This window comes from Miscanthus floridulus, chromosome 16 (genome assembly GCF_019320115.1).
Source record: "Miscanthus floridulus cultivar M001 chromosome 16, ASM1932011v1, whole genome shotgun sequence".
Lineage (NCBI taxonomy): Eukaryota > Viridiplantae > Streptophyta > Magnoliopsida > Poales > Poaceae > Miscanthus > Miscanthus floridulus.
Window position 1 is genome coordinate 14,370,540 of NC_089595.1, and position 27,912 is coordinate 14,398,451.

Genomic DNA, 27,912 nt, shown 5'->3' on the forward strand with positions numbered 1-27,912 from the left:
ACTGGGAGCTTTATGATCTGAACCAATGCTTAACACTTTCGTTGTCCGAAATGGAGAGAAATGATTCACTTTTGATCTCCGCTTCTTACTTCTGGTCTAATGCCCTGAACGCTTTTATTTTTAGTCACGGTCCAATGACCATCACTTAGGAACCATCGTTGCTTCCTCGGTTAATGACAAAGTGAGTTGAGTAACTCGAGCTTAGGAACCATCGTTAGGATCGTCGCTTCCTCGGTTGATGATTATCCTCTCGTTGCGAGCATATGTGTGCTCGTGCTCGATGAACGCCCACATGTCAGCGAGGTTAGTTCTCATGGGAGCGGAGACAGCCAGCCTGTCCTAGTGCAGAAGGCGACCTGCTAGGCCGTCCGAGCAGCGTGGGCTGCAAATTTTGTAACGGGCCGTAAGCAAACATCCAACTCCGAACGGCTGAGCGGCTGAGCCACAGCGCTGCGCTCCGCAGCTCCGCCCCCGCTTCCGGTTCCCTCCACGTTAGTACCACCTCGCTAGCTGAAGGGGCATGAGGCGGTCGAACGCGCTATAAAACAAGGCGCAGGGCTCTGTCCAACTCATACCTTTCTCGGCCTTTTGGCTAAGATCAAGTGTAGTATCTGTTCTTATCAGTTTAATATCTGATATGTGGGCCATGTGCTCATTTCGATATTAAATTTGTTTTTTGTGGGGGAGGGGTCACCACAGTGGCTTGCCATTGGGCCCCTCGAGCGTCGCTTGGCCGTTGCACTGCTGGCTGGGACTGGCGCACCCCAACCAATACCAAATCAGACTTTACTTTGGCTGGAAACAGTGGGATGGATCCAGCAGCAATGTAGATAAACAGGAAGGAGAACCAAAAAAATTATCTATAATATACATGTTTCAACAATTTTCTGGGACGTAGTTTTTGTATTATATATTATGTATTGTATTTGTTTCTATAAAAAAACGCCTTTAAACCCTGTGCTGCCTGCGAATATCGAAACGTATCGGAAGCAAAGCAGGTAGAAAAGCCCCTCAAAACCCACGCTGCAGCCGCGGTCACGAGCTTGCGGAGACAAGCACCCCACTATTCCCACTCCGGCGACGAGGCGCGAGTGACGACTGAGGAGGCGATGAGAGGCCGCGCGTCCCATCTCCGCGCGCTCCTCTCGCGAGCGCTCTCTCCCAGCCTCCCTCCTCGCGGTCGCGCTCTGCCTCAGGTACTCGACGGCTCTCCCCCGTCTTTGGCGTGCGTCGAGCGATGGATCTCCGCTCGCCCTTGTGGGAGTGGCGCTGAGATGTTCGGAGCTGGGTTCCTCGGGCGCGCGTGCTTCTTCTCCAGCGACGCCGCGGCAGCGACACAGGGCGGGTCGAAGCCCCCTGCGCCGGCGGCGGCGGGCAGTGCGGGCGGCGAGGGAGGGGATGATGGTCAGTCTGGGAAATCTGAGCAAGCGGACGCCAGAAAAGCCGTCCGCGGAGGGGTAAGTCATGGATTGCACTAACCCAAAGCTATTGGATTCCTAAAAATTTCTGATGCCTAAAACCATCAGGAATTACTCAAATACATGTAGGAATGCAATTCCAGACAGCAAACCATGAGGAATTTGCCGACATGAGCCAGTAATCAGGAATTTGTTTACTTTAATCCTATGATTTCTTAAAATCGGATAAATATTCACCTTTGCTTGTGAGCCAATTCCTGTTTTCACCTGCTTGGGTTAGTCTTCATGGATCACTACAGGTCCAAACCAGCATCAATGCCAAAATCAGACCTGACAGAGGGTAATTGGTAGTGATGAGCTTCCCCATCTTCCCAGACCCAGCAATGGTAGGAAGATTGAACAGACAAGTGTACATCCAATGCCATCATGTGGACTAGGAGGATAAGAAGTTTGGTAGACGAACTTGTGTGACTATTGCCAGTAAACACTGCATATATACTAAAATTGTAGCTGCCGATGCTTAGCCGTGGTAACCTTAGATTGTAAATGAAGGATAAAACTCCACCAGTTCTTCTATCCTCTTTTCCTTATATTAAAATGTCCTATAGGGATTTGAGAAAAACTGAATTGCAGCATATAGGGAAGGGCTACTGCAGCAGATTGAGGAAACTTCATCACCTTTATTACATGGACCCACGTGTCAGTGACAGACGGGAGGAAAGGGGATTTAGAAAAAAAAACTGCTTACTCTCTTCTGTTTGAGGAATTGAGGGGGAGGCTTTGAGGGATTGAGAAACAATATAGGGAAAGAGGGTTGAGAATTGGATCCGCTGGAGCAGTTTTTTCACCTCACTATCCTTTATGCCAATTTTTAGGAAAAGGAGATTGTTTTTCTCAATCTGGTGGAGTTGCTCTAACGACCTTATTTTAAGAAACAAGGGTGAAGAGACCAAATCAAAGATTAAGGGTTACACTCCGGACATTCATTTAGGGGAATAAATTTAAATGAACTTCTTAGTAAAAAAGCTTCTTATATGACTTTCTCTGTAAAACCCCCGCTACAACCATGGTGGTTCATAAAATTCAATTTTTCAACCACATTCAAGTAATAACTAAGTAAGCAACACCTAAGTGACACAACCATTATATATGATCTCCTTATTATAATAAGGGGACTCCTCAGATGCAGATGAGTGTTTTGATGCCTATCAACAGTTTTTTAGGCTCCAAATCCAACGAGATTAAGGTTTGAAATTTAGGATTCGGAGTTTGGGGTTTCATCGACAGGAGCATCGCCAAGAGTTTTTCTTAAACTCACTCTCTAAATCCTCATTTGGAAAGCCATTTGCATAAGAATCATTATATATATATATATATATATATATATATATATATATATATATATATATATATATATATATATATATATATATATATATATATATATATATATATATATATATATATATCTTTCCACCTTCTAAGGGTTTCTCTATATCTTGTCCGCACTTTGGAGAGCCATCGATCCCCACTCTTCATCTTTAACTAGTGAGAAAACATGAATAGAATTAATATGGCAATATTTTGAGATCCAACCGAAGAAGCCATTGAAATGTTTTTTTCCACCAAATTAAAAATCTCTATTTCTATCAATATGGAAGGATATAAAGAGACACTTGAAGTTGCTCTAAGAGGTGGCAACCTTTAGAAGGAAGGTCGCTGACTGCAAGAAGGGTTAGCGGTGGTGGCGGGCATAGAGCCGACAGTGCAAGGCAAGGCAAGGCTGCGTTGGTATATCATCGGTTGGTACGGTGGAATAGGGTAGGCAGGGCCATCATCGAGCTGAGAGGGGTTAGTGTGACTGTAGCCGCCAATGACAGTGAGGAGGATACCGTGTCATGGCAGCATAGATGAGTTTGCTAGCGGGGGTTGACAAAAAAAAAAAGATCAACGATACTTTTAGAGGGGAAGACAAGCAGGAAGAAGAAACACCAGGGATGTTGGATCAATGATGTTGAAAAAACTGAGTCTTTTTTATTTTGGGACGGAGGGAGTACGTAGGTGCCGACACGCTTTGTTCTCTTTGTAGGGGCCGGTCCTTGCAAGTTGAATGGAAGGTAACTAAAAAGGCCAAGTGGCTTTTGTGATAAGGGGGTTGAATGTATTAAAAAGAATAGAAATAAATAAACTAAAGCCGGTGATAAGGAAGCTAGTCTCTCTCTCTCAAGGTTGCGCACAAACAAACAATGCATGCATGCTTCACCTTTTCTTTCTTTCTTCTTGTGCAACAACTGCATATATATATATATATATATATATATATATATATATATATATATATATATATATATATATATATATATATATATATATATATATATATATATATATATATATATATATATATATATATATATATATATATAACTACTACCCTGTAGCTGGCTACAAAATAACTTATTCTGTAGCCACTTTGAGTTACGATAATTACTATGTTAATTTACAAGATTATAGTAATGTCGGGTACCTTAGAACGGGGTACCCCAAGCAAACATCAAATGGGTCGCTCAAGTCCCATCTAAAAAATAAAGCTAGAAGGTAAGCCGTGGGCCCCTCACCCACCACGACCGAGCCCGAGGGGTCCTCCTCCTCGCCTCGAGCCTCGAGCAGGAGGTCTCGGCATCCTGACGCAAACTCCGCCTCGCGCGAGGCTCTTCAGGGAAGGCCTCGGCAGGGAACGCCGTCTCCGCCTCGCCCGAGGCTCTCCACGGAAGGCCTCGGCAGGGGGTGCATTCTCCGTATCGCGCGAGGCGTCTCGCACAAGGCCTCGGCAAGGAGCCCGATCTCCGTCTCACGCGAGGCCTCATTCTCCGTATCGCTCGAGGCTGGGTCGTCCGCAGCCCGTCACCCCCCGCCTCGATCGACCCTTCAGACAGCGCGTCATGTCTCATTAATGTTTCAACCACTCCCGCAATCTCAGCCGGACGATGGCTCAACGCCATAGAATGGCCGACGGGACCCGAGGTCGCATCAACGCCATACCGGCCGGGACAGGGCACGGCGGGGATTACCAGCCACTATGTCCTAACGCTGTGTCCACGATCAACGCCATACCGGCCGGGATAGGGCACGGCGGGGATTACCGGCCACTGTGTCCTAACGCTGTACCCACGATCAGCCGCCCACTCGAGGCCTCGGCACTGTACACCAAGGTCTCGGCTATCTTGGGGTTCGTGCCTGCCGAGACCCCTCCACCGCGGTGCAGCCTCGGCATTGACCAAGTCTCGGCCTCGCGCACAGTCCGTCCACAGTGGCTTGCACGTTCACCGCCGCACCCACTCCGAGGCAGTCCCGGAGCTCCCACGACGCACAGGATCTGATGGGACGTCCACGCCGCCCTAGTGCTCCAAAGGACGGACCACTCCGATGACCACGCCGCCACAGGAATAGGCTACAGGGCCCAGATACGCCGCCTCTGTTCACACGACGCCGTATAGTTAGCTCATGTACCGTCCTTGTCCTCCCTTCAGGCTATAAAAGGAGAGGACTTGGGCCGTTTTGGGGGAGAAAGGAGAACACCTTGTAACACACACACACACGCACATCCCTGCCGCCTGAGAGCAACGCCTCAAGCGGCCCGCACGACACCCTGCCGGGACCTGGGACCAGCTCCCTCTCTCCCTTAGCTTGTAACCCCCTACTATGAGCACTTCGGTGCAAGGAATACAAGATCGACCTCTCAGACTGGATGTAGGGCCTCGATTGCCTGAACCAGTATAAACCTTGTGTCTTTTTGCATCACCATCCGTAATTGGGAGCACGCAAAATAAATTCACTGGTTGGTAGAGGACCCCCCGGTCCAAAACACCGACAGTTGGCGCGCCAGGTAGGGGCCGCTGCGTGTCAATTTCGTCATCCCAGCAGGTTCCGGATGGCAGATCCTGTACGACCATTGCATCTCGGCACCGTGGTTTGGTTCAGGAGCCTAGAGTTCATGTCTCTAGGGCATGAGTACGACATGATACTCCTCACCCCTCGAGCCCCATCGTCCGACGATGAAGTTACGCACCGGCAGCCCAGGCGCAGGCGGCGCCCGGGCGGCCACTCTCGCCGCGCTCGCCAAGCACGGCACGAACAAGGCCACCCCGACGCTACATGAATCCAGGGCGGCACGCCACCCCCCGCCGATATCCTACGACCAGCTGTTGGCACAGGGTCCCTGACTGGGGACCTGTCTAGCCTGAGCTTGGACAAAGGAAAGTCGCCTACGGCACGCGGCGATGCCTAGTCGTCAAGCTCCGCTCCACCACTCCTTGAAGAACCGACCCCGACGGGGCAGAATCTGGCGACGACACCATCTCCATACCCCTTTGGGTTGAGAAATGCCGCCGCCTCTTACGCCTACGCTTACACTGCCGCTCATGAGCATCCCTCGGAACGCCACCAGCGCTTCGCTCTCGACCTAAGCACCCACGCCGACTCCTCGGATGAGAACGAGGCATGGCCCGGAGTGGATTTCTCTGGACTCAACGACCCTGGGGCTTTGCGCCAGTTCTTGGCCGCAAGCGACTACTGCTTCGGCTACTCCGACTCCGACGACGAAGGCACCTACGACCCCACTCGCGAGTGCTTTCACGTCGGGCTCGGGATGCCGAGGGCGTGCGAAGAGGACGAGGGGGCAGGTAGCCGTTCCCCGCTTCGCCCAGGTGTGGGCGCCGCCACACCTCCACGCGCCGTCCTGTCGGCCGCACGAAATGAGAACGTCGCTCTTGCGCGACCTCAGCGTCCAGACCTAGAACAGCTCCGTGAGCTCCAGGCCAAGGTCGAATAAGACCAACTCCTTCTGCAGCAGCTTCGAGACTCTCTCGAACAGGAACAACAAGGTCACGGCGAAGGCGGGGGAGCCCGACGGAGGGCCCGCGATGTGCATCACCACATCCATGACGACGAAGGGAGTGAGCAACCCCCAGTCTTCAATCGCGCTAGCTAGAACGTCGCGGCTGCGGCAATGCTGGTCCACGCAATGCCCGAGCCTTCTACCATGGAGGGGCGGCGGGTCCGCGGTGAGCTCCAGGATCTCCTAGAGACCGCCGCGGTTCAGCAGGCTGAGAGTTCCGCCTCCCGACGACACGGGGGCGCCTCGAACCTGCCCACGGCACCGCCTCGGCAGGACAGGGAAGCCCTAGCTCGTCCTGAGCCCGACCGAGCGCCGATAGCCCACAGGGCCCCTGTGCTTCTAGACCGCCTCGGCAATCAACGCGAGGTACAGGGAGACCATGAGGTGGTCAGCAGGCGACGACGCCACGACAACGAGGGGCCCGCTCGGGGCTACCACCCACACCGAGGCGATCGCTACGACAGCGGGGAGGACCACAGTCCTTCCCCTGAACCGCCAGGCCCTTGGGTCTTCAGTAGGGCCATCCGCGCTGCTCTTTTCCCCACCCAGTTTTGGCAACCAGCCAATCTCACGAAGTACAGTGGCGAGACCAACCCTGAACTCTGGCTTGCCGATTTCTGCCTGGCCTGCCAGCTAGGTGGTGCGGACGATGACCTGCTCATCATCTGCAACCTCCCTTTGCTCTTGTCAGACTCAGCGCGAGCCTGGCTCGAGCACCTTCCTCCCTCGCAAATCCACGACTAGCACGACTTGGTTAGGGTCTTCGTCGGGAACTTCCAGGGCATATACGTGTGCCCTGGGAACTCCTAGGATCTTAAGAGCTATCGCCAGAAGCCGGACGAGTCTCTTCGAGACTTCATCCGGCGCTTCTCCAAACAGTGCACCGAGTTGCCCAGTGTCGGCGACTCGGAGATCGTCTAGGCTTTCCTCTCCGGCACCACTTGTCGGGACTTGGTTCGAGAGTTAGGTTGGAATGTGCCACGCTCTGCTACCGCGCTCCTCGACATCGCCACCAGCTGAAAGGTCCTAATATGGCTAGAGGGGGGGGGTGAATAGCCTATTTAAAAATCTACAAATCAACTAGAGCAATTTGATTAGTATGACAAATAGCGTAATGCAAACTTGCTCTAGCTCTACAAGGGTTGCAAGCCACCTATCCAATAATTCTAGTTGCAATGATTACTTAGGCACACAAACTTGCTATGTAATTACTCACTAAGAGCTCTCAACCTTGCTACTCTAAAGAGCTCAACTAGATGAATATAAATAATAAAGCAAGCTCTTAATTCTAATTACACTAAAGAGCTTGTGTCAACTAGTTTGCAAGAATGTAAATAAGTAAGTAGAGTGATTATACCGACGTGTAGGGGATGAACCAATCACAAGATGAATATATAGCCAATCACCGGGAGAATGCCAAAGACAAGAGACAATTGATTTTCTCCCGAGGTTCACGTGCTTGCCAACACGCTACGTCCCCGTTGTGTCGACCAACACTTGGTGGTTCGACGGCTAAGAGGTGTTTCACAAACCTCGTCCACACAATTAGACACCGCAAGAACCGACCCACAAGTGAGGTAACTCAATGACACGAGCAATTTACTCAAGCAATGCACTTGGATTATCTCCCAATCTACCTCACAATCACCGAAGGCGGCCATGAACAATCACCAACTCGTGCCGATTCTTCACCATTGCTCCAACCGTCTAGGTGGTGGCAACCACCAAGAGAAACAAGCGAAATCCGCAGCGCAACACGAATACCAAGTGCCACTAGATGCAATCACTCAAGCAATGCACTTGGATTCTCTCCCAATCTCACAAAGATGATGAATCAATGATGGAGATGAGTGGGAGGGCTTTGGCTAAGCTCACAAGGTTGTTATGTCAATGAAAATGAGCAAGAGTTGTCCCTTGAGCCGGCCATGGGGCTATAAATAGAGCCCCCATCAAATAGAGCCGTTGTACCCCTTCACTGGGCAAAACACGCTCTGACCGGACGCTCTGGTCATACTGACCGGACGCTGGCCCTCAGCGTTCGGTCGCCCGATGGACGCCACGCGTCACCAGCTTTAAACGCTGGTCGTTAGATTTCAACGGCTGTGAAGCTGACCGGACGCTCCGGTCAAAACTGACCGGACGCTGAAGCCCCAGCGTCCGGTCGTTTCTAGTAAGCTCCCTGAGGCATGTTTTTTCGACCGGACGCGTCCGGTCCACCTTGACCGGACGCAGACCAGCGTCCGGTGCTCAACCCTAGCGACTGTGCCGTCTGACAGCTCGACCGGACACAGCCCTTCAGCTCCGGTCGCTGAGTGACCCAGCGTCCGGTCAGTAGACCGATGCCAGCATCATTTTGACCAACTCCATTTCAACTCTAACTTCTTCACCCTGGCTCAAGTGTGCCAACCACCAAGAATTTTGCATTCGGCGCAATAGAAAATAGACATTTCATTTTCCTAAAAGCACCGAATTTCAAGGGTGTGCATGCATTGTTTGTTTTCAACCCTGCAAACACCTTGTGCACATGTGTTAGCATATTTTCACAAATATTTTCAAGGGTGTTAGCACTCCACTAGATCCTAAATGCATATGCAATGAGTTAGAGCATCTAGTGGCACTTTGATTACCGTATTTCGATACGAGTTACACTCCTCTTAATAGTACGGCTATCTATCCTAAATGTGATCACACTCACTAAGTGTCTTGATCACTAAAACAAAATGGCTCCTATATTTTATACCTTTGCCTTGAGCCTTTTGTTTTTCTCTTTCTTCTTTTCCAAGTTCAAGCATTTGATCATCACCATGCTATCACCATTGTCATGATCTTCGTCATTGCTTCATCACTTGGAGTAGTGCTACCTATCTCATAATCATCTTGATAAACTAGGTTAGCACTTAGGGTTTCATCAATTAACCAAAACCAAACTAGAGCTTTCGCCAGCTTCGCCTCGGGTGAAGAGGCTGTTGGAGCCATCTTCCCCGACACCGACACCAGGGGTAAGCGGAGGGACGAGGCCCCCGAGGCCTCAGCCTCCCACCTCCCCAAGAGAAAGAAAAAGGGGCGCCTGGGGAAGCAGGAGGTCCTGAAGGCTGATCTGGTCGTGGCCGCAGAAGGCAAGAACCCCCGAGGCTTCAAAGGCCCTAGGCCCTTCGACGACATGCTCAAGAAACCCTACCCTTACCACCAGGGCCCGATCAAGCACGCTCTCGAGGATTGCACCATGCTACGGCGTTACTACGCCAGGCTCGGGCTCCCCGACGATGACGCCAAGCAGAAGGGCGCCAGCGACCGGGATGAGGACAAGGACGACAGGTTCCCCGAGGTACGCAACGCCTTCATGATCTTCGGTGGGCCCTTGGCATGCCTCACGGCGCGGCAGCACAAGAGGGAACACCGAGAAGTCTTCTCGGTCAAGGTGGCCACCCCCCAGTACCTCGACTGGTCCCAAGAGGCGATCACCTTCGATCGAGATGACCACCCTGACCATGTTCCGAATCCCGGGCAGTACCCACTGGTTGTCGACCCGATCATCGGCAACACCCGACTCTCCAAGGTGTTGATGGACGGAGGCAGTGGCCTCAACATCCTCTACGCTAACACCCTGGAGCTCTTAGAGATCGACCGATCGAGGCTCCGAGGCGACATCGCACCCTTCCACAGCATCGTGCCAGGGAAGCGCACGTGACCCCTCGGGCGCATCGACCTTCCTATCTGCTTTGGCACCCCCTCCAACTACCGCAAGGAAGTCCTCACCTTCGAGGTAGTCGGGTTCAGGGGAGCCTACCACGCCATTCTGGGGCGGCCGTGCTACGCCAAGTTCATGGCAGTGCCCAACTATACCTACCTCAAGCTCAAGATGCCAGGCCCTAGCGGTGTCATCACGATTGAGTCCATGTACGAACATGCATACGATTGCGACGTTGAATGCATCGAGTACGCCGAGGCTCTTGCAAAGGCCGAGACCCTCATCGCCCACCTCAACCAACTCGGTGGTGAGGTGCCTGACTCCAAGCGTCGCGTGGGGGCGTTCGAGCCCACGGAAACCATCAAACTCATCCCGGTCGATCCCGCCTGCCCCGACAACCGAGCGCTGAGGATCAGCGCCACCGTCGACATCAAATAGGAAGCCATGCTCGTCGACTTTCTCTGTGCAAACGCCGACATATTCGCATGGAGTCCCTCGGACATACCGGGCATACCAAGGGAGGTCGCTGAGCATGCCCTGGACATCCGGGCCGGATCTAGACCCGCGAGGCAATGCCTGCGCCGCTTCGACGAGGAAAAGCGTAGGGCCATCGGTGAGGAGATACATAAACTCTTGGTGGCCGGGTTCATCAAGGAAGTGTCCCACCCAGAGTGGTTGGCTAACCCCGTGCTAGTCAAGAAGAAAAATGGGAAATTGAGGATGTGTGTAGACTACACCGGTTTGAACAAAGCCTGTCCAAAGGTCCCCTTCCCATTACCTCGAATCGATCAAATCATTGATTCCACTGTAGGGTGTGAGACCCTGTCTTTCCTTGATGCGTACTCAGGTTACCATCAAATTAAGATGAAAGAGTCCGACCAGCTTGCGACTTCTTTCATCACACCATTCGGCATGTACTGCTACATGACGATGCCCTTCGGCCTCAGAAACGCAGGTGCCACGTACCAGCGGTGCATGACCCAGGTCTTTGGCGACAACATTGGGCGGACCGTCGAGGCCTACGTAGACGACATCATGGTCAAGACTAGAAAGGCTGAGGGTCTCGTCGATGACTTGAGGATAACCTTCAAATGCCTTAGAGAGAAGGGCATCAAGCTCAATCCCGAGAAGTGTGTGTTCGGGGTCCCCCGAGGCATGCTCTTGGGATTCATAGTCTCGGAACGCGGCATTGAAGCCAACCAAGAGAAGGTCTCGGCCATAACCGGCATGGGACCAATCAGAGACCTCAAGGGAGTACAGAGGGTCATGGGATACCTTGCGGCCCTGAGCCGCTTCATCTCATGCCTCGGCAAAAAAGGTTTGCCTCTGTATCGACTCTTGAGAAAATCCGAGCGCTTTTCTTGGACTTCCAAGGCCGAAGAAGCCCTCGACGGACTCAAAGCACTGCTCACGAATCCTCCCGTCCTGATACCCCCGGCCATGGACGAGGTCCTCTTACTCTACGTCGCCGCAACGACCCAAGTGGTCAGCGCTACCGTAGTAGTAGAGAGGCAGGAAGAGGGGCATACTCTGCCCACCCAACGACCTGTTTATTTCATCAGCGAGGTGCTCTCCAAGACCAAAGCACGCTACCCCCACATCCAGAAGCTGGTCTACGCCGTGGTCCTGGCCCGGCGCAAACTGCGTCACTACTTCGAGTCGCACCCAGTGACTGTGGTATCATCTTTCCCCCTGGGCGAGATAGTTCATAACTGGGAGGCCTCGGGCAGGATAGCCAAGTGGTCTGTCGAGCTTATGGGGGAAACCTTGACCTTTGCGCCTCGAAATGCGATCAAGTCTCAGGTCTTGGCCGATTTCGTGGCTGAATGGACAGATACCCAACTACCACCTACTCAAATTCAGACGGGGTGCTGGACCCTGTACTTCGACGGATCCCTGATGAAGACCGGGGCAGGCACGGGTCTGCTCTTCATTTCGCTCCTCGGAGTACACATGCGCTACATGGTGTGGCTCCATTTTGCCGCCTCCAACAATGTGGCCGAATACGAGGCCCTCATCAATGGCTTACAAGTCGCCATCGAACTTGGGGCGCGATGCCTCGACGTCCGAGGCGACTTGCGGCTCGTCATAGATCAAGTGATGAAGGAGTCAAACTGCCTCGACCCCAAAATGGAGGCCTACTACAAGTTGGTACGACGCCTAGAAGACAAGTTTGACGGTCTCGAACTAAATCACATCGCGCGGAAGTACAACGAGGCCGCCGACGAGCTGGCAAAGATGGCCTCGGCATGGGCCCCGGTCCCCCCGAACGTCTTCGCCAGAGATCTCCACAAACCTTCCATTGGCTACACCTCGGCAACAGAGGAGGGCCCACTTGTGGAACCCACGGCAAAGCTCGACGCCCCCTCTACTACCGAGACCCCCTCGACCGAGCCCGAGGTCATGGAAGTCAACGTCGAGCCTCCATTCCTCGATTGGCTTGATCGGGGGGAGCTTCCTGATGACAGAACCGAAGCGCGACGGCTTGCGCGCTGAGCCAAGACCTACACCCTCTACAATGACGAATTGTATAGGCGAAGTCCCTCAGGTGTCCTCCAACGGTGTATCAGTGCCGAGGAGGGCCAAGCCCTGCTTCGGGACTTACACGCAGGCGCCTGCGGACACCATGCGGTGCCTCGGACGCTCGTAGGGAACGCTTTCCGCCAAGGGTTCTACTGGCCGACGGCAGTTGCCGACGCTATCAAGCTAGTACGCTCCTGCGAAGGATGCTAGTACTATGCCCGGCAGACATATCTCCCAGCCCTGACCCTGCAAACCATCCCCATCACGTGGCCGTTCGCCATATGGGGGCTCGACATGGTCGGGCCTCTGCAGAAGGCCCCCGGGGGCTTCACCCATCTATTGGTATCAATCGATAAGTTCTCTAAATGGATCAAGGCTCGTCCGATCAATCGAATCAAATCCGAGCAGGCGGTGCTGTTCTTCACTGACATTATCCACAGGTTTGGGGTCCCCAACACCATCATCACTGACAATGGGACGCAGTTCACCGGCAAAAAGTTCCTGACGTTTTGCGACGATCACCACATCCGTGTGGCCTGGTCGGCCGTAGGACACCCAAGGACCAATGGCCAAGTAGAGCGTGCCAACGACATGATCCTACAAGGCCTCAAGCCAAGGATTCACAACCGGTTGAAAAAGTTTGGCAAGAAATGGCTCGCCAAACTCCCGTCGGTCATCTGGAGCCTGAGGAACACTCCAAGCCGAGCCACGGGATTCACGCCTTTCTTCCTAGTCTATGGGGCCAAGGCCATCCTCCCCACCGACTTGGAATATGGTTCCTCGAGGCTGCAAGCCTATAACGAACAAAGTAACCGCACCACCCGAGAGGACGCCCTTGATCAACTGGAGGAAGCCCGAGACGTCGCGCTACTACACTCGGCCAAATACCAGCAGAGCCTGCGGCGCTATCAGGCCCGACGCGTCCGAGGCTGAGACTTGAAGGTGGGCGACCTAGTGTTGAGGATAGCACAGAGCAACAAGGGTCGCCACAAGCTGACCCCGCCATGGGAAGGACCGTACATCATCGCCCAAGTGCTGAAGCCCGGGACCTACAAGCTGGCCAACGAGAAAGGGCGAAGTCTTCACCAACGCTTGGAACATAGAACAGCTACGTCGCTTTTATCCCTAAATTTTCAAGCATTGTATATGTCGTTTCTCGAAATACAATTAAAAAGCGTTCTTTAGTTGGTCTAACTTTTCGAGAAACCCCCCTGAGCCCATCGTAGGCCTCGGCAATACAGTAACATGGCAAGGGAGACTCGGTTCTGCCTCGGCAGAACCAAGCCTCCCTCGGGGGCGAGATAGGGACCCCCTAGGTGTCCCCTAGGTCCCATGCACCATTCTTCAGTTGTTTTTCGCAAAAATTCCTACGCCAAGTCCCTAGCAGGCTCTGACGAATCAGTTGTAAAAACTCCTCGGACCAAGGTCTGTTTCCTAAGCAAGAGGCCGGTAGAGTCGCGAGACGGCCTACGCCTTCGGGCTATGGCACTCCCTCACTACCTCTCGCTCAAGGGACGGCTTAGGCCCCAAGGGGGTGTTTTGCAAACAAAATCCGATCAGGAGCAACAGAGGGCAGAGGCTCGGAAACATAAGAAAAACAACTAAGAAACACAAGTACTTCAAAAATAAAGGCCTCGATGGCCATAAGCGTTACGATACAAAAAATAACCCCTATTCTATTTTTACATAGCCCCCGGGGCCCAGATCAAGGCTCAGGGCCTTCAGCACCGGTAGATGGTAGGGAAGGAACCACCTCCTCTTCGAAGAGTGTCGCCAGCGCCATGCTAGGGCCTTCTGCCGCCTCCATCAGCTTCACGACCGCCGCGTCGGCCTCCTCGTCATCATCAGGCAGAACATAGCCATCACTGATGGCCGGGAGGTCGATGCCAAGGTAGTGAGAGGAGATGACGGCCAACGCCCGCTTGACACCCGTGTGTAGTGCCCCTCGGAGCCGCTCGCGCATCTGCCTGCTCAGCGTAATCAAGCGGCTCCCAAGGGAGCTGCCTGACTGAACCCCCTCAACCTCCAAGGCCTCACAGGCGGAAAGGGCAGCACGTTTCAGCGCCTCGTGCTCCCCGATCTCGGTCTCGAGCATCGTCTGCACCATGCTAGAAGCCTCGACGGCCCGAATGATCTCCGCCTCTGACTCTGCACCGTGGAAAATGGAATGAGGTCGAGCGAGAGAAAGAACAACCTAAGTTAGGGACGGAAGCCCACGGAACTCACCCTTGGCCTTCTGCTCCCAGCGTTGGGTCTCGGTTTGACAGGCCTCGGCCTTCTCCTTCAACCGCTGGGCCTCGACCCTAGAGGCCTCGGCCGCCCTGGAAGCTTCACTTCCTAGCTCTGCGTCATACAAGGAAGTCAGGGAGCGAACATAAGGAAAAGGAAACAAAACAAGGGGACTGGAACTCACCCTCGACCACCCCCTTCAAAACCACAGCCTCGATTTGTGAGGCCTCAACCACAGCAAGGGCCTCGTTCAGAGCGCCTTTTGTCAGCCGGTGCGCACTCTCCTCTGCCCCCAGCTGCTCGGCAAGGGCCTTGCCCGAGGCCATCGCTTCTTCGGCCCGGGACCGGAAGGCATCCTGATAGCTGACCGCGCGGGTAAGCTCCTCCTCCAGCTCCTTGACCCGCGCCGCCAAAGGGGCAAGCTACGTCTGGGCCGTGGCTGCCTTGACCTTCGCGTCGACACAGCGAAGGCGGAGGTCCTCCACCTCCACGCTTCGCACCGACAGAAGCTCGTTAGCATCGGCAAGAAAGCCCTTCTGCCGCTGAAGCTGGTCCCAGATGCCCCTCTCCCGCCGGAGAAAGACCGACTTCCCGAGGGACCGGGTCTCGAGCTCCTGAGGAAACAGAACAGAGGTCGTCGATTGCAACAAAACCGAGAAAAGAACGACGTCACGCGAGAAAGGAAAACGCGAACCTGGGCGACTCTGGGCAGTTCATCGGCCACCACAGACAAGGCCGTCCACAGCGACCGCTTCGCCAGCTGGCGGTATTGCTCGAAGGTGCCCCACCGCCCGCCCTCGGCTGCGTCCTCGAGGGCGAACAGAGGCTCCCCTCAGGGTCTTCTCGGCTCCGCCACAGTACCCGCGGGTGGTCCCACCCACAAGGCTCGGGTCGTGCCCGCATGAGGGCCGAACTTTCCTCGTCCAAGATTGGCGCCGGCTGTTCCACGGCACCGGCGTCCTCGGCGTCGACCACCTCCCGCGCTCAGGAGGTATCGTCGGAAGAGATCGGATAGACCTCCACCTCCCGGGCGCTCTCTCGTAACAACGGCGGCCCCTAAGCCAAGGGCGCCACCGAGGTCTCCGCCGCCTTCATCTCTGCCTCCTAGACGGACGGCCCTACCGCCATTACGACGACCTTGGTGATCTCGGGGGCTCCAGCCTACGCCATCGTGGCCTCGGAGGACTGCGGTCTCGACGGCCTTGGGCACCCTGTCCTCCGTTGCCTCAGCCTCGGAGACCCCGGGGGCCTCGGCAACCAAGGGCACGCCGGCCCCATCCGACTCGTGAGCCTCGCCCTCGCGGGATGGGAGCGGTCCCTCTCTCGTCGGTGTAGGGGCCACCTCGGCAGCCCCTCCTTGGGCGGCCGGTTCTTTCAGGTCGACCCTCGCCGACGGCGCGCCACGGTGGATGGCGGCTTGTGCCTCCGCCACCCAGTGGGCGGAGGAGCCAGGGCTCGCTTAAGCGCCTTAAGGGGCGCCAAGGGAAGGTCGTCCGCAGGCCGCTTCCGACTAAGGAAAATTAACCTACAGGGTCAGCGTGAAACCAAAAGAGCGAATGGAAGACACTATGACCCTGCCAAGAATACACTTGCCTTGAACGGGGCGGCAACCGCTTCACCACGACAAACCTCATCCGCAGCGGTGGAGGCGGTGGCAGAGGCGTCGCCTCCGTATCCATCGGCGCCAGTCGGTCTTCAGCGGATCCCAGCGCCCCTTCGGTCCTCTGCAGGGGCGGTGGCATCGCCTCCACCGCCACCTACTCCACCACGGCCGCCGAGCCTACCGGGCTGACGGCGCGTTTGCCTAACGCCCGCGCCTCGGGCGTGTCGGCCTTGGCCTCGGAGCGGGCAACCACCGGCCCCGGGTCCACTTCTCCTCCCCCTCTCGGGGGCGCCGGGCTGCTTGCCGACACCCCAGGCGCCACCTCCACGACATCAGGAAGGTGGTCCAGGGGACCTCGCCCTCCCTCACCCTTGTCGTTCCTGTCCGAGGCCTCCGTCGACAACGACGTCGACGGGGATTCCTCCAACGGGAGACCATCCTTCCGTTGTTGACGACGGCGCTTATCCAGCTCCTCGCGCGCGAGGATGTGCTTCGTGCGCTTCGCCGCCTTGGCGTCCTTTCGCCTCTTCTGCGCATCGGCGTGAGCGCGGTTGATCGCCTGCCGCCCCGCGTCCTCGGGAACGGGCGGCGGAGAGGAGCGCACGTCACTCATCTCCTGAAGGAATGACAAACATGCATAAGGGAACAAGGGGTAAGGGGAGACTAAGGAGGCTCAGATGCTACAGCGGCACACGACTTACCAGTGATAGGAACCCCCACGACGGCCGCATCGCGATAGGGGTCAAGTTGCTGCCCCTCAGCTTCGCCTCTACTGTCTCCCCCACCCGACGAAGAATTTTCTCATCGAAAAGGGCGGAGGAGGACATCCGGGTGCCCTCAATGGGCTCACCCGGCTTCATCTCGAATAGCCGCCGCCGCTGAGCCATCAGCGGCAGCACCCTCCGGCGGTGGAAGGCGGCCACGACCACGGCCACGGTGAGGCCATGGCCCCACAGCCTCGCCAGCCCCTCTAGGAGCGGCTCCAGCTTGGGCTGGTCGACCTTTGGGACACCCCACTTCCATCTCTCCGGGCAACTCCCCACAATCCGCCCAGTGTAGGGGGGGAAACCCTCCGTCGTCGTTGCGGAGGTAAAACCAACTCGTGTACCACCGGCGGTTGGAGGACGCGAGTTGGGCCAGGATGTAGAGGTGCAGGCGGTCCTGACGCACTTGGAGAGTGCAGCCTCCGGCCCTCGCCACCTTCCTCTTACCCGACGTGCCCGTTGGCTTGGTAGTATGCCCCGCCCGGAACAGATGGAGCCACAACTCCTAATGGGGAGCAATCCCTAAATACCCATCGCAGACGGTAACAAAGATAGCCGCTTGAGCGATGGAGTTGGGATTAAAATTATGGAGCTCCACGCCGTAGTAGTGCGGGAGCGCCCGCATGAACCGGTTCGCCGGGACGCCGAGGCCACGCTCGTGGAAGGAGACGAAGCTCACGACGTAGCCATCGCGAGGCCTTGGCTCCGGCTCGCCGTACGGAGCAATCCACTCTGGCCTAGCAGGATCTGTCACCGGGCGGAGGAGTCCACCGTCGACAAGCGACTAGAGCATGTCCTCGGTGACGTCCGACGGATCCCAGGGGTCCGCCTCGACAACAACGATGTCGCCGGCCATGGGTGCGATGGAGGAATCGAGGGCGACGGTGAGTTTTTTCTCTCTCCCACGCTCTCGCTTTTGTCTCGCTTTCTCCCTAGGCTCGCTCCTCTCTCCTCTTCTTTCCGGCACTCGCTGCTCTAGCGACGGCTCGACGGAGGCGGTGCTAATGCAGGCAAGGTAAGATGAGGAGGGGCAAGACTCTTCGGGTATTTATGCAGGGAGAAGGCAAAACGAACGGGCGACGAAATCAGGGAGGTTTCCCCCCGTCCGGCGCAGTTAACCACGAGCCGATTTCATCGACCCACGCGCCCACGTCTCCCGCATTAAATGCGAGGACAGTTATGTCCCATCCACCATGTCACGCTCGGCCACTATGGCAGCAGGCATCATTTTGACTCCCCATGAAACCGCCTCAAAAGGCACGCCGCCCGTGCCAAGCCAATAGGGAAGATATTCCCTGTGGCCTATTCCTTTCGTATGAAGGAACCGGGCTCTGAACCTATTACGATCCAGGGGTTCGAAGACTAGGCCCCAAAGGGTTTCGACAGCCGCCCCAGGATAACAGAGTCAGGGACGACCACGGGCGAGCCTATACAGGGCTGAGGCCCAAGCAATCGAAACGCTTGGGATGCCCAAAGTCATGTCCGAGACCGGGGGAAAGTCTCCGAATGGGATCCCACCGTAGGGAGGCACCAAGCCACCGAGGCCCAGCGAACGGCCTCGGCACCCACTAGAGAAATCCTCTGGTACTCTTGGAGTGTGTCTCTGGACCACTAGCCGTCCCCTAGCGAACGGGGTATGGGCCTCCACTCGGACTACCCGATAACAGCTCACCGGAAGTGCCACTGCTCGTGCCCATCGAGGGTAGTGAGGCACATTTCACCCCTCCTTTCGAGCGAAAAGGAAGCGTGAGGGTCGCACAAAAAGTCAGGGGAACCTCTGACGGCCTTCTTGTTTATGCAGAGGCTAGGGGGCTCTTCCTGCAACCTTGCCGAGACCCAGCGACCCCAGCTCGCACTCAAAGGGGTTCGGCAAAACAAACCCTCCTTCTGAGCGAAAAGGAAGCGTGAGGGTCGTACAAAAAGATAGGGGAGTTCCTGACGGACCTCTCACCCTGTGCAGAGGCTAGGGGGCTCTTCCTGCAAATATGCCGAGACCCCACAACTCGGGCTCACGCCCAAAAGGGGCCTCGGCAAACAAACCCTCACGCGCGAGGGGCGTATAAAAAGTCAGGGGAACTCCCGACGGCCCTATCGCTCTGCATAGAGGCTAGGGGCTCTTCCTGCAACCTTGCCGAGACCAGTATGGGCTCGGCAAACAAACCCTCCGTCCGAACGAAAAGGATATGTGAGGGGCGGACGAAAAAGTCAGGGGACCCCCGACCGCCCTCTTGCTCCAGGCGGAGGCTCGGGGGCTCCTCTTGCACCCGAAGACCAAAACAAACGGTCCAAGCCCATGCTAGAGGTTTCATTACAAAACATGATAAAGGGCGCCGAGCCCATTACGGTCTAGGGGTTTGAAGGTTGGGCCTCCAAGAGGTTTCGACAGCCGCCCCAGGGCAACAGAGTCAGGGACGACTTCGGGGCGAGCCTACGAATGGCCCAGGCCTGAGCGAACAGTCGCTCGGGGCGTCCTAAGTCGTGTCCGAGACCGACAGGGAAGTATCCGAATGGGATCCCATCGTAGGGAGGCACCGAGCCACCGAGGCCCAGCGAACGGACTTGGCACCCACTAGAGAAACCCTCTGGTACTTTTGGAGTGCGTCTCTGGACCGCTAGCCGTCCCCTAGCGAACGGGGCTCGGGCCTCCACTCAGACTACCCGATAACAGCTCACCGGAAGTGTCCACGCTCGCGCCCATCGAGGGTAGCCTGGCACATTCCACCCCTCCTTCCGAGCGAAAGGAAGCGTGAGGGTCATACCCAAAGTCAGGGGGCCCCTGACGAACCTCTCGCTCCGTGCGGAGGCTAGAGGGCTTTTTTTCCTGTAGCCTCGCCGAGGCCCCCGCAACCCGAACTTGCGCTTATGGGCTCGGCAAATGCGATAAGAACTACTCGCTCAAACGCGAAAACGGAGAAAGCCCCTAGAGGAGTAACTTCACTCCTCCAGGGGCTCGGGGGCTACACCCGGCGGGTGCGCTCGCGCGCACCCACCGGAACCTTAAAAAAAACAAACCCCAATTCCTACGGAGCAGGTACGAACCCAGCCTCGGTAAACCCTTAGGGAGAGTGCACGCACTCCCCTCGAGGCTCGGGGGCTACTGTCGGGTACCTTAGAACGGGGTACCCCAAGCAAACATCAAATGGGTCGCTCAAGTCCCATCTAAAAAATAAAGCTAGAAGGTAAGCCGTGGGCCCCTCACCCACCACGACTGAGCCCGAGGGGTCCTCCTCCTCCTTGCCTCGAGCCTCGAGCAGGAGGTCTCGGCATCCTGACGCAAACTCCGCCTCGCGCGAGGCTCTTCAGGGAAGGCCTCGGCAGGGAACGCCGTCTCCGCCTCGCCCGAGGCTCTCCACGGAAGGCCTCGGCAGGGGGTGCATTCTCCGTATCGCGCGAGGCGTCTCACGCAAGGCCTCGGCAAGGAGCCCGATCTCCGTCTCGCGCGAGGCCTCATTCTCCGTATCGCTCGAGGCTAGGTCGTCCGCAGCCCGTCACCCCCCGCCTCGACCGACCCTTCAGACAGCGCGTCATGTCTCATTAATGTTTCAACCACTCCCGCAATCTCAGCCGGACGATGGCTCAACGCCATAGAATGGCCGATGGGACCCGATGTCGCATCAACGCCATACCGGCCGGGACAGGGCACGGCGGGGATTACCGGCCACTGTGTCCTAACGCTGTGTCCACGATCAACGCCATACCGGCCGGGACAGGGCACGGCGGGGATTACCGGCCACTGTGTCCTAACGCTGTGTCCACGATCAGCGCCATACCGGCTGGGACAGGGTACGGCGGGGATTACCAGCCACTGTGTCCTAATGCTGTACCCACGATCAGCCGCCCACTCGAGGCCTCGGCACTGTACATCAAGGTCTCTGCTATCTTGGGGTTCGTGCCTGCCGAGACCCCTCCACCGCGGTGCAGCCTCGGCACCGACCAAGTCTCGGCCTCGCGCACAGTCCGTCCACAATGGCTTGCACGTTCACCGCCGCACCCACTCCGAGGCAGTCCCGGGGCTCCCACGACGCACAGTATCTGATGGGACGTCCACGCCGCCCCAGTGCTCCAAAGGACGGACCACTCCGATGACCACGCCGCCACAGGAACAGGCTACAGGGCCCGGATACGCCGCCTCTGTTCACACGACGCCGTATAGTTAGCTCATGTACCGCCCTTGTCCTCCCTTCAGGCTATAAAAGGAGAGGACTTGAGTCGTTTTGGGGAAGAAAGGAGAACACCTTGTAACACACACGCGCGCACATCCCTACCGCCTGAGAGCAACGCCTCAAGCGGCCCGCACGACACCCTGCCGGGACCTGGGACCAGCTCCCTCTCTCCCTTAGCTTGTAACCCCCTACTACGAGCACTTCGGTGCAAGGAATACAAGATCGACCTCTCAGACTGGACGTAGGGCCTCGATTGCCTGAACCAGTATAAACCTTGTGTCTCTTTGCATCACCATCCGGAATTAGGAGCACGCAGAATAAATTCACTGGTTGGTAGAGGACCCCCCGGTCCGAAACACCGACAAGTAACTCTTTACTAAGTGGTTTACTGTAACGTTATGGTAAATATCCCCATGTGTTATAGTAGTCTAACTATCGTAAATATGTATTGACATTATCGTAAATTAGTATATAAAATTATCGTAAATGGAGATGACTACAGAATAATTTATTTTATAGTTGGCTACTGAATATATTCTCCTTATATATAGACATGCATGCCTACCTTTTGGCCCAATCCCGATTAACCTAGCATTATCATCATCGTAAAAAAATTTACATCCACTAGCAGAAAAGCCACCAGTGTTAGTGGTGGATTCACCACACAGCTAGCCTTGTTTAGTGCGCGTGAGTGCATGGACACGTACGGACAGCAGGCCCGGACACGGATGCATGGTGCACCATCGGCTTATCGCATCACATCACATCACATCCGTTAAATATTTGTTCCCCATTGACCAGCTCTTCTCGAATTCTCGACCGTTGACCTTTATTTTTCTTGTTTTTTATAATTTATTCCCATATGAAACAAATTAATTGGCATTTTCTTTTCTTTCACTACAACGAACTCTGTTTAACTAGTTCATTAATTCATCGTTACATTAAAAGCTAGCTAGCTAGCTAGCTTGCCTAGTGTTAATTAACTTATTTTGCCCCCAAAGAAATAACTTATTCAGGAATAAATATGCGTTAGATAATAAAAAGTATGGCGTGAAAAATACGGCCATGTACGTTGTCTATTCTTCAAATTAATGCTATTCACACAACAGCTGAATAAGTTCCATCTTTCCCGCCGATTATCTGTACATCTTGGATTCTATTATTCTTGCCACTTTCTGTGGTACTGGAAAGTGATAAAAAAAGGTTCAGCCCATTTTTTTTATATTTTTTGCAAAGCACAGACGTAGATTTCACAAGGAAGCTAAATCAGCTGACGCTTAATAGGCCGATAGATGGTACATGACAGACGTGCTACAGGGGGCTCCAACTCTCAACTTACTCCCTCCGTCCCTGATAAGTCCAACTTTTTAAACTTTGATTGAATTTCTAGAAAAAAACGTTAAGATTTATGGTATTAAATTAGTATAATTAGATTTATCATAGAATATATTTTCATAAAGTTCTATTTTATGTCATAAATGTTGTTACTCTCTTCTATAAAATTTATCAAACTTAAAAAGTTTGACTGGCACGAATTTTAGAAATTGATTTATTTAAGGACGAAGGGAGTAATTGTGTATCATTCATGTCAATGTTCATCGAAGTCATTTTTTTCTCTTCTCTCAAATGAAATAGGAGCCAGTAGGAGAAGCTAGTATTTCTAGATCCTCCGACTCCGACTCCTTGGCCAATGTAGCACGGAGCCAGAGAGCCAAAAGGAGCCCGGCCAAAAAGGCCCTTAGAGTTAGGTCACGTTTGGCATGTCTCCACTTCACTAGGGAAGTCGTTTTTTTAGCTTCAACTCCACGAACAACTCTTCTTGTGGAGCTGAAGCTGTTTTTAGACCAAATTTGGCAAAACAGCTCCACAGGTTAAAAAAACAGCTTTTAAACTTTAAATTGACTATTATACCCTTCTCTTCCTCCTGTGTTTCCCATCTTCTCTTTCCTGGGACTTCTCTTTCCTCCGCATGCCCACGCATCGACCCCGCTGCTCGTGAGCTCAAGAAGATGGTCGTGACGCACGGTGACGGCCTCGCCTCGGTGATTGCGCGTCTTGGTGGCCACACGCGTGACACCCACGTGCCCCTCCCAAGTTAGGGCAAATTTGGCACCCCCGCATGGTAGGGTCCACGTGCACGGGTTGGAGCTGAGTGAATAAAACCATTATTTTTATCTCCATCCCACCTTAAACTCATGCGAGAGCATGTTTAAGGGACTCCCAAAAATGAAGTCGTTTGGTTTTACCCAGTCTCACACAAAATGACTCCGAACAGCTCATGAAGTCGGTGGAAAAACCGTGCCAAACGGGGCTTTACTGTTCGAGTTTCCGTACAATTTTGTTTTCTTAAATCCGAAGATGTGAATAGATCTAAATGTTTATTTAACTGAATCAGTAGGTATAAATCGACACGACGATGCACGATTACACATGTAACGATACAGGTTCAGGAAAAAAAAAACCGCGTGCACACATATAGACATGAATACTATTTTTTTACAAAAAATAATTTGATCTAATAATCTCCGCATATGTTATATAAAGTGTACTTTATCCATTATTATATATGAGACCAATCTCTAGCGGATTAAAACATGCTTTGAAAAATTAAACGAGGAAAAGGAAAAGAAAAAGGAGACAAAACTGCTGTCATCAGAACATGGGTATATAAACTTTGGGCCTCCATTCGAAACGTCAATTTGGGCTGGGCCACACGTCGCCATGGATCCGGGCACTCGCATGCATCCGCATAGGAGGGCTGGGCCATTCGAGGCATGGCCTTTGCTTCAAACCTATCCTTGCCTGTGACGTGTAGACCGTAGCCACCAGATGTTATACTAGCAAATATACCTGTTGTCCTTAATCTCGTTGCATGGTCATCTTAGGATTTGCAGCTCGATGTTTATTCAAATTACGTCCCTCTTAGGTCTGTGTGCGTGCATAGTGCTCCCTGCTGCGGAACGATGGGTGGCCAGAATGATATGCATGCATTCATGCCTGCCTACATGAGGTTAATATAGGGTTTTGGTTGAACGGTGAGCCGTAACAAAAATATTGTGAACTATGAGCTGTGAAAAAAAAAGATTGTGAGCCACACACCTTAAAATTTTCTAGATTGTTTGGTTAAAACAACTATGAAAACTGTCCGTTCTCTTTATCTCCCTTGAAACAGCTATAAAACATCGCTCTATTTCCACCCATTTGGAATAGCAGAAAACCAAACACCAAAGGCAAGGTCTAAGGTGCTACGAAAATTATAATGTGCCAAAGCAGCTCATTCCAGAAAAGCAGCTTCCAGAAAAGGCAAGGTCCAAGGTGTTGCGAAAATTATACCGGTTGTCGTTGATCTAATGTGTTTCTTGGTTTGGTTGGTTTTTGTTTAAATTTGCTCCGTCCGGTGTGCAGCGAAGATCAAGATCGGGATCAATGGTGAGTTCTATTCACAACCTCTTACAAATCTGATCAGTTTTGCTGGTCTATCTGAGTTCTTAGTTGGTGTGGATTTTTGGTTTTGTGCAGGGTTTGGTAGGATTGGTAGGCTTGTGGCGAGGGTGGCTCTGCAGAGCAACGATGTCGAGCTTGTCGCCGTTAACGACCCCTTCATCAGCACCGACTACATGGTATGTTTCGTCTTTGTAATATTTTGCTTCTTTTGTTACTTATGGGAGTGCGTGGAGCTTGATTTGTTGAACCTACATGCTTGTTCGATGGTAGTATATATGCACATTTTATATGATTTGGACCTTGTTAGATGGGGGTGTATATTTGGGGTTGTGCACTATATTGATCCATGTTAAGGTTCATCCGAATTTTATGATCTGAACGAATTACATTAGATATATTCCATTGTTGATGTTATAGGTTCAAAGTATCTAAATCTATGTTTTTTTGTAGATCTTGAATTCTCTGAATCTTCTTATTCCTACATTTGGCAAGTTTGATTAGCTTACCTACACCAATTGAGTCTCATCTTGCTCTTGCAGACCTACATGTTCAAGTATGACACTGTCCATGGACAGTGGAAGCACCATGATGTCAAGGTGAAGGACTCAAAGACCCTTATTTTTGGTGACAATGAGGTTGTTGTGTTTGGCTGCAGGTTTGTTACCATTCCTTTCGTTATTAATATATTTCATACCTAATTCAACCATTGTGGGCTAATCGCTAACGACATGTTTGTAGGAACCCTGAGGAGATCCCTTGGGGTTCGGTTGGCGCTGATTATGTTGTTGAGTCTACTGGCATTTTCACTGACCAGGACAAGGCTGCGGCTCACTTGAAGGTATATTTTTTATTTATTCTTAGTGCTTCATTATTCTAAGGTTCTTATATATTAGTTCTTCCTAAGTGTTGAAAGGATCTGGTGGTTTCTCTATGTTCTTTTACAGGGTGGTACTAAGAAGGTCGTCATTTCTGCTCCTAGCAAGGATGCGCCCATGTTCGTCGTCGATGTCAATGAGAAGGAATACAAGTCTGACATTAACATTGTCTCTAATGCTAGCTGCACTACCAACTGCCTTGCTCCTCTTGCTAAGGTGCTTTCTTGTTATGATGTTTTACCGCTGACATAAACTGCTATTTAATTGGGATCCTATATATATCATCTTACCTTGGTCATTTGTTTTTGTTCCATGTAGGTCATCAATGACAAGTTTGGCATTGTGGAGGGTCTGATGACCACCGTTCATGCCATCACTGGTAAGCTTATTTTTGAATAGGTTAAGAGGGAAATTTGTGTAGTTATATATTTCTTGTCTTTATGTAATGGGGCACATGTGAATCTTACAGCTATCCAAAAGACTGTTGATGGACCCTCATCTAATGACTGGAGGGGTGGAAGGGTTGCTAGCTTCAACATCATTCCCAGCAACACCGGAGCTGCTAAGGTTAGGAAATTGAACTTGTTTCTTTTGCTTGTGTACTACACAATATGCTACAATGTTATTACCTTCATGCTTTGCATAAAAGAAAAGTAGTGTAATGTAAAATGGTGTATATAGAGTTTCAAAGTTTCTAAAAATAGAAATACATCTTCCTACATTTTTGTTAGAATCACTTCTGTTTTGTGGATTTAATGTATTTAGTTTCTGACTACTTAATTTCTTGCAAGCTGTTGGCAAAGTGCTTCCTGCCCTTAATGGGAAGTTGACTGGAATGGCTTTCCGTGTTCCTACCGTTGATGTCTCTGTCGTTGATCTGACTGTTAGGCTTGAGAAGTCAGCTACCTATGACAAGATCAAGGCTACGATAAAGTGAGTTTTAGTTTACGTAATGCCCAGTATTTGGCCAACATTCAAATGCACATTGAATTGTTTTAGATGGTCATTCTGATGTTCGTACAAACATCTCCATTATTCTTCATAGGGCCGAGGCAGAGGGTACCCTCAAGGGCATTTTGGGTTATGTTGATGAGGACCTTGTTTCCACTGACTTCCTGGGTGACAACAGGTATTAGTATTATACATACTATGATCTAATAATCTTTACCATTTTGTGATAATAATTTGTTAACTATTAATTAGGTCCCTCGGCCTACTTACAATGTTTTTTTGGTAACTGTCTCTCTCACTCACAGGTCTAGCGTCTTTGATGCTAAGGCCGGCATTGCTTTGAATGGCAACTTCGTGAAGCTTGTGTCAAGGTATGACAACGAGTGGGGATACAGGTTAGTAGCCTCTACTGAGTGTTATATATCTGGCATTGGCTAGGGCTTCTGTCTGTGCACTTCAATTTCTAAATCCTAACTTGTTTTTCATTTCATCTCTTCCCAGCACCCGTGTGATCGACCTGATCCGCCATATGTACCGCACCTACTAGATGAGCAAACTAAAATCCTAGGGTGTTGTGTTTCTTCATCGTAGAAGTGTAGAGAGCCCCTTCCGAGAATAATTTTTTGTAACGAACTATTATATGTCTGAACTATATTGTGTGTATATGTAACCTATTGGTTGGTTGAGTATGTGGTGGCTCATATTTTGTCTGGTCTATGTGCCATCGTTAAACTTTTAACTGAGTTTTTTTGTTGCGCGTTCTCTCATTTGTCTTTATTTGTCGCGCTATAGTTCCAGATGCTTTCAGAAGTAGTATTCATTTCATATACAGTAAGTAGTATTATAATCATTATTATTACTTTGACGGTTGCTGGTTGGGCCTACAGGATTTCGAAACATCAGTTTGGGCTGGGCCGCAGGCCCATAAATTTGATGTGAAGCAGTGCAGACAGCATCATCCTCTGGGCCGCCGGCTCTCAATCGCATGCATCCACTCGCATCATGGATGTTCCCTTAGAAAAAAGGGAAAACCCCCGCATCATGGATGGACCATTCGGGGGGCATATGCATATCCTGCCAATTTGCACACACCAACACTGATTTCTGAGATGCAAAATTTCTCATATTATATTATGCAAACCTATCCTGAATAATGAGGCCTGGAAGTCATCAGAGTCCTATTTTAAATCATCCTCTCCTGCCACTTTGCACACACCAACACTCTGATTTCTCAGATGTATAATTCAGTAAACTAACTAAGCTTTAGGCCTAACAGCAATAGCATTGCTTGTGATGGCATAGTTAGACTATTCTTACTATGCAACCCATCCTAAATAATGAGGCCTGGAAGTCATCA

The 27,912-nt window shown here is 52.4% G+C and overlaps 1 protein-coding gene and 1 non-coding gene across 3 annotated transcripts; both read left to right on the plus strand.

Annotated features, from left to right (window-relative positions):
- Positions 1 to 571: 571 nt before the first annotated feature.
- On the plus strand, positions 572 to 768 carry LOC136514517 (U2 spliceosomal RNA). The gene has a single exon (XR_010773676.1). It is a non-coding gene; the product is annotated as a U2 spliceosomal RNA (small nuclear RNA).
- On the plus strand, positions 599 to 27,257 carry LOC136511633 (glyceraldehyde-3-phosphate dehydrogenase 3, cytosolic-like). Of its 2 annotated transcripts, XM_066505682.1 has the most exons (12): positions 599 to 1,457; positions 24,691 to 24,714; positions 24,805 to 24,905; positions 25,269 to 25,384; positions 25,468 to 25,567; positions 25,674 to 25,820; positions 25,923 to 25,983; positions 26,074 to 26,171; positions 26,395 to 26,537; positions 26,650 to 26,733; positions 26,861 to 26,950; positions 27,057 to 27,257. In XM_066505682.1, exons 3-12 carry the CDS (start codon positions 24,903 to 24,905, stop codon positions 27,100 to 27,102), a joined length of 888 nt encoding a protein of 295 aa, XP_066361779.1. In that variant the 5' UTR covers positions 599 to 1,457; positions 24,691 to 24,714; positions 24,805 to 24,902; the 3' UTR covers positions 27,103 to 27,257. The 2 variants fall into 2 exon arrangements, with proteins under 2 accessions (XP_066361779.1, XP_066361780.1); XM_066505683.1 differs by lacking the exon at positions 599 to 1,457 and having other exon boundaries at positions 24,628 to 24,714.
- The last annotated feature ends 655 nt before the right edge of the window (positions 27,258 to 27,912 follow it).